The sequence below is a fragment of the Meleagris gallopavo genome, chromosome 1, assembly GCF_000146605.3.
Source record: "Meleagris gallopavo isolate NT-WF06-2002-E0010 breed Aviagen turkey brand Nicholas breeding stock chromosome 1, Turkey_5.1, whole genome shotgun sequence".
NCBI lineage: Eukaryota > Metazoa > Chordata > Aves > Galliformes > Phasianidae > Meleagris > Meleagris gallopavo.
Window position 1 is genome coordinate 188,954,382 of NC_015011.2, and position 6,447 is coordinate 188,960,828.

The following is a 6,447-nucleotide window of genomic DNA, read 5'->3' on the forward strand; positions in this document are numbered from 1 at the left end:
GGTGCGCGGCGCTGGACGAGGAGGCGCGGAGTGGCCCGGCCCCGTGCACAGCCTCTGCATCCCTGCAGGCCCTGACAATGTCGGATGGGATCATGAGCAAAGCTGCCACCATGGAGATCCCCATCAGCAGCAACGGGGATGCAGGCAGCCTGCCTGAGGACGATGGCCTGGAGCAGGTATGGGGCTGGGCTGGGAGCTCACATCGTTCCTAGGGAGTGGGTGCCTGTCCCTATGCCTCAACTCTCTGCTCTGCTCCCCCAGGACCTGCAGCAAGTGATGGTATCAGGGCCCAACCTCAATGAAACCAGCATCGTATCTGGTGGCTACGGGGGCACCGCTGAGGGCATCATCCCCACCAGTGCCATCAAAGGTACAACAGCTTCCATGGGGACAGGGCTGTGAGAGGTGGGAGCCTGGATGGCCTGGTGGAGGGCTTAGGGAAGGGCTCGGTGCTGGGGCGAGGAGCAGAGCACAGCACAGGCCACCCTGCTGCACCCTTGGGCAGGACCAATCTCAGTGTTTCTGCTCCCAGCTGAGGCTGTCCTGAGTCACAGCCACATGGCCCTGCAGAGCACAGCCTCCTCACAGCCCCAGTGCACAGCACTGCTGCCACCCAGCTGCTGGTGTGGGGCTGTGACTTCCATCCCTCCCCTACATGTGCCCTAGGCTTACAGGCAGCCGTGGAGGTGTCTGGCTCTCATGTAGATGCAGGGCTTCTGCTGAGGGAGCTGCTCTGCCTTCCTGAGGCCCTGGTCTGTGATGCGTGGGCTCAGCTGTTGGGCATCCTTCTGGTGCTGGGGAAGAGCCCTGAAGATGCACAGCACTGGCAGAGCTGTGGTGGCTGTGCCTGAGAGACACCTTTCAGGCAGAGAGGGACAGGGCAGAGGGGTACTGAGCCCCAGACTCTGCCTTAATGCCCCATTTTTGCTGTTGCTGTCAACCTGTGAGCCCCAGGCACTTCAGAGCCTGGCTGTAAATGCTCTGTGTTGCAGGGATGGTATCTATGGGCTTCTGGGGAGCTGCTGGTGCTTCACGCTTGGAGCCACAGTGAGCTCAGCCAAAGCAGCTCTGCCCCGTCCATCACTCTCACCTGTTCCCATTTCACACAAGTCTCTGTCCCAGCTCTTGGCCAGTTTGGCCCATCTGCTGCAAACAGCTGTTTTCACCATGGGCCCTTCTGTGCTGTGCCAGGCTGAGCGGGTGAATTAGCATAGGCTGAGGGGAGATGGGCTTTTGCTGATAGCCTGCTGTGGTGGGGGGAACTTGGTACAGTGGTTCCCTGTGTTTGTCAGCCCTGGCCTGTCCCAGCTCTCAGCCTGGTGGCATCTTGACGCCAGCCTGAGGATGGGGAGGAAGCGGGAGAGGAGCCTGGGTGCCTCTGATGTGATGCTGTCTGTCCAGCTGCCGTCTGTGTCTACTGATTTCACATCACTCTTTCGTCTGCTCCCCTGCTGCCATCCTTCCTGCACGCTCATCCTGTGACCTGGTTGTTCCTGCCCTCGTGCCTTTCACACCACCCCACCTCTTCCCTCTCTGCTCACCTCCTGCCAGCCCCTCCATTTCCAGGCTGTCTTGTCCAACCTCACTCACCCCGAGGACCATCCATCTCCCCCAGTGCATCTGCCGCCAGCAGGATGGCCAGCCAGGCTGGTGCTTCAGCAGGTACTGCAGCCACCCCAGCACCCCATGGTGCCACGCAGCCTTTCGGCCCTCCTGTCTCAGGCTTAAGGCACCCGATGTGTGTTGTGTTTCTCAGGGTCAGCTTCTTGCCCCGCTGTGGTGGAGAGCAGCCCGACGGCGCGCCTCCCCCAGCAGCTGCGCCCACTCTCAGTCCTTGTGCTGGGGGCGCGCGCGGCACTTCCAAACCACAGAGCACCTGGCAGTGAGGCTGAGCTGTGCCTGGCTGTGGGATGCACTGTGTGCCTGCCTGGCCTCTCCTCCACCCGTGCCGTGCTCAGGAGCACAAGGAGTACTGCCCGGCACAGGAGCACCAAGGCCACTGGTGTGCAGGGCCACACTGCCAGCAGCTCTGCAAGCAGATGGGGGGACAGCAGCTCCCATGTGGGCAGCAGCCACTGCTGTCAGCACCAGGGCCTTCGTTATCAGTGTCTAGAAAGGTTTTGGGGACCAGATTCTGTGCTGCAAGAGCCCAAATCCCACTTCCTGCAGGCAGATGACAAATCACACAGCACTGAGGGCTCTGTTGAGCCCGGTAGCAGTGCCTGACTGGCAGGGGGGAGCTGCTTGCCCGCATCGCATGGGGCTGCCCAGGGTGGATTTGCCTGCACCAGGAGCCCGCTTTGCTTGCACTTTGTCAGGGCTGGCCCTGGGAGCACCAGCCCTGAGGGCACTGCCATGTGGGGCGGGCAGCCCAGCCTGCATCCAGGCCCTGTGCTGAGTGTCAGAGTGCTGTGTTCCAGGCTCTGGGCTTCATCAACCTCATCCCAGCCCACCGGTCGGAGGGGAGGAGGTTGTCCGCGGGATCGCTGTGGAGAAGTTTGACATTGTCAAGAAATGGGGCATCAACACATACAAGGTATGTCACATCCCCGGCTGTGCAGCAGGGCGGGGAGCTGGGCAGGGGATGAAGGAGCTGTGACGGATGGGGAGTGCATCTGGGCACCGATGCAGCAGCCCTGCAGGGATGGGAAGGGATGGGGCCCTGACAGCCCCTCCCTCTGCTCCGCCTGCAGTGTACCAAACAGCTGATCTCAGAGAGGTTTGGCCGGGGCTCCCGCACGGTGGACCTGGAGCTGGAGACACAGATTGAGCTGCTCCGGGAAACGAAGCGCAAGTACGAGTGTGTGCTGCAGCTGGCGCGGGCTCTCACCAACCACTTCTACAGCCTGGTGCAGACACAGCACGCCCTGGGGGATGCCTTTGCGGACCTCAGCCAGAAGTCTCCTGAGCTGCAGGTATGGTGGGGCTGTGGCGTGTGCCTCGTCTCTGCTGTGCCTGGGAAGGAGAACCAAATCGACCCTGGGGTCTCCGCAGCACGGCCCGGGCAGCGCTCTGCCGGCAGCACCCCTGGGCACGTGAGGGAAAGCAGGAGGAGGCTGAGGGCAGATGCCCTTTGTGATTGCCCTGGGGCTGGGGAGAGGTGTGGGGCTTTTGCTGCCGGCTCTTTGTGGGCACAGCTGGGGCAAGGCTGGGTCTGGGCAGTAGGAGGAGGGAGGGGGCGTAGCAGGCTGTGCTGCCACAGCTCCTCACCCACCTTCCTCCCTACACCAGGAGGAGTTTGGTTACAATGCAGAAACGCAGAAACTGCTTTGCAAGAATGGTGAAACGCTACTGGGAGCTGTTAACTTCTTTGTCTCCAGTATCAACACGCTGGTAAATAAGACCATGGAGGACACGCTCATGACGGTTAAGCAGTACGAGACAGCCAGGTAGGACAGCAGTGCGGCCTGCAGGCCTGGCTGTGGGTGTTGGAGGGACTGCTCTGTAGCCTTTTGACTCTTGGTGTTCCTGCACAGGCTGGAGTACGATGCGTACCGCACAGACCTGGAGGAGCTGAGCATGGGCCCCCGGGATGCCAGCACCCTGTGCCGGCTGGATGCAGCCCAGAGCCAGTTCCAGAGCCACAAGGACAAGTACGAAAAGCTGCGTGCTGATGTGGCCATCAAGCTCAAGTTCTTGGAGGAGAACAAGGTGGGGAAGGCCACAGGGCACAGGACGGGGCCCTGCCGTGCACGCGTGTCCCTCGGCCTGCCTTGCAGGCTGCGCAGCCTTGCTGCTCTGTGCTCAAGGTGCGTTTTCAGGGAGCTGTGAGGGGAAGAGCAGGTGAGCACCCGTGCTCCTGCCTTCCACCTGCAGTGGGTGACCACCTCCCAGCTGGCTGCTGCAGCTCTGCGCTGGGCAGGCCTTGTCCTGGCCCGTTCCTGCCGTCCCGAGGTGCTGGGCAGTGGGGCTGGGTGGCTGCGTGCTGACTCCTGCTCTCCCCAGATCAAGGTGATGCACAAGCAGCTCCTGCTCTTTCACAACGCCATCTCTGCCTACTTCGCTGGGAACCAGCAGCAGTTGGAGCAGACTCTCAAGCAGTTCAACATCAAGCTGAAGACCCCTGGTGCTGAGAAGCCCTCCTGGCTGGAGGAGCAGTGAGCCCCCCAGCCTGCCCCACCTCGTGCCCCAGCCGGGGAAGCCATGGACCATAACTGGGACCTCTGACCGCTGGCGCAGGGCCAGCCCACAATCACGAGCGGTGAGCTGGGGCTGCAGCCTCGGCCCTGCTGCTGCAGGGGGCACCAATGGGGCAGGGACCTGGTTAGGGGCAGGTGGAGCTCTGAGTGGGTCACTCCCCCTGCCTGGGAAGGCCGGGGCTCCCCCAGCCCGGCAGAGTCCCATCCTGCCCAGCCCTGTTCTCCCTCCCCAGTGCAGACCCTTTAGTGGGATGGTGGGTGCCTTCCCAGGACTCCGCAGGCCAGACACTTCCCTCCCCGGGCTGGGCTGCTCAGACCCCACCAGGCACCTTTGTGGGACGGGGATGTGCTACAGCCTCCCACCGTCTCCCCGTGGTGCAGGAGGCTGCGTGGCTCCACGTGTCCCAGCTGCCTTCCCTGCTGCTCTGAGCCAGGCTTTGCAGGGCCGGGCAGGACGTGCCACCACCCTCTGCCAAAAAAATGTTTATTTTGAAATGAAGACAAAGCTGCAGAGGGGTGGCATTGGGACTCCCGGGTCCCCTCCTGGACCCCGAGACGGGTGGACGGGGTCCTGTCCTGGGGCTCCTGTCTGCTCCTAGCCCCAGGCCTGCCCCGTCCCCTCTGGCAGCTGCTCTTACACTCCCCCAGCCTGGCTGGTTCCCCTACCCCCACACTACACTCCCCTCAGCGATGGGCCAGTGGTGCCTGGCTGTCTCCCAGGCCTCAGCACCCATCCCCTGGCCGGGGCTTTGCCAGCTCCCACGGGTGGACGCAGGAGGGTTTGGCCACGGCCCTCGGGCTGAAGGCCGCTTTCCTGGGGGCTGCGCTCCCAACCCTCTGGAGGCAGGTGGGCAGCCCCACTCCCTGAGCCCCGCAGGCACCCCGAGGGGTGGTGGGGACTCAAACCAAGGACCAAAGGGTGGCTGCATCCCGGGGACGTTGCACGTCCCTGTGTGCGGTGCGGCTGCGCCTCTGCGTGTGGCAGCGCTGGGGCTCTGCCTGCCTGCTATCCGGGGGTGGGGGAGCTCATCCTGCTCCAGCTGAGTGTTGCTTCTAGCCCTGGCCACGTGCAGCACTTGGGCACTTTCTCCTGAGACAAGACAGTTTGTTTTTCTTGCTAATTTAATTCCTGGTAATTTAATGTCTGGATCTGACACCCTCCTCCCCCCTCCCCCTGTTTCCTGGTGAAGGTCTGACCCCCTTCTTCCCTCCCCACTTCTGTAAGACTCCAGAATAAAACAATATGGATCAGAATAAAACAGAACAGATCAGAATAAAATAGTGTGGATGAGAATAATGTGGTGTGGATCCCTCTGTGCCCAGCACAGCCAGACCTAGGTATGGGGATTTCCTGGATGCCAGTGACCCCTGAAGGCCTGTAGCTGGTTCTGCTGTAGGCTGCAGTTCTTGTCCCACTGCTCCTTCTGTGGGACTCGAGCTGGGGCCCTTGTGGGGCACAGCATCAGAGCTCCCCATACTCCCCAGCCCACACCAGACTTGCTGCATTGGCTGCAGGTGCTGTGCGTCAGGCTGGAGTCCTGTAAGCACTGGGGAGCGCTACCTCCTCCAGCCAGAGCTCCGTGGATAAGGGGGACGAGAAGAGAGGGGGACAAATTACTGTGTTAATCATCTCCAGCGCAGAGCCAAGAGCGCCCCGGGGCGGTCTGGTACCGGGTTTAACGCGATCCGCAGGTGCTTCGCAGCGTGGCAGCGCCTGAGGCTGGATAGGAGGAGCGCAAGGAAGAAAATGCATCTCGGGGCAGGAACGGGGAGAGCAGTGAGGACACGGCTGGGAGCGGGAGATGGCGCGGGGCATCCAGCCTTGCGCCGAAGTCCTTCGTGGGCCCTTTCTGGTGCGGCCGGCAGGAGCGGTGCCGGGGGTCGGGCTTTTGCCCCGGAATGAGCTCGTGTTGCGGCCCCTGAGCCGCACCGCACCGCCCTCTTGCAGCCCGGAAAGCAAATGGGATCCTGGGCTCCATCAGCAGAGGGGCGGCCAGCAGGGACAGGGAGGTGATCGTCCCCCTCTGCTCTGCTCTTGTGAGGCCCCATCTGCAGCACTGCGTCCAGGTCTGAGGACCCCAATACAAGAAGGACAGGGAGCTGTTGGAGAGGGTCCAGAGGAGCCACAAAGATGATCAGGGGCTGCAGCACCTCCCTACAAAGCCAGGCTGAGGGAGCTGGGCTTGTTCAGCATGGAGAAGAGAAGCTGCAGGGTGACCTCAGTGCAGCCTGCAGGACCTAAAGGGAGCCTGCAGACAGGAGGGGAGTCAGCTCGTTGGAAAGGGAGATAACAGCAGGACAGGGGAAT

General features: G+C 62.2%; 1 protein-coding gene across 3 annotated transcripts; it reads left to right on the forward strand.

Moving 5' to 3' along the window:
* Positions 1-13: 13 nt before the first annotated feature.
* Positions 14-5,413, forward strand: ARFIP2 (ADP ribosylation factor interacting protein 2). Of its 3 annotated transcripts, XM_010706236.3 has the most exons (8): positions 14-176; positions 262-370; positions 1,552-1,662; positions 2,421-2,536; positions 2,694-2,915; positions 3,232-3,389; positions 3,477-3,651; positions 3,946-5,413. In XM_010706236.3, exons 1-8 carry the CDS (start codon positions 78-80, stop codon positions 4,099-4,101), a joined length of 1,146 nt encoding a protein of 381 aa, XP_010704538.1. In that variant the 5' UTR covers positions 14-77; the 3' UTR covers positions 4,102-5,413. The 3 variants fall into 3 exon arrangements, with proteins under 3 accessions (XP_010704538.1, XP_010704539.1, XP_010704541.1); XM_010706237.3 differs by lacking the exon at positions 1,552-1,662 and having other exon boundaries at positions 18-176; XM_010706239.2 differs by lacking the exons at positions 14-176; positions 1,552-1,662; positions 2,421-2,536 and having other exon boundaries at positions 299-358.
* Positions 5,414-6,447: the final 1,034 nt, after the last annotated feature.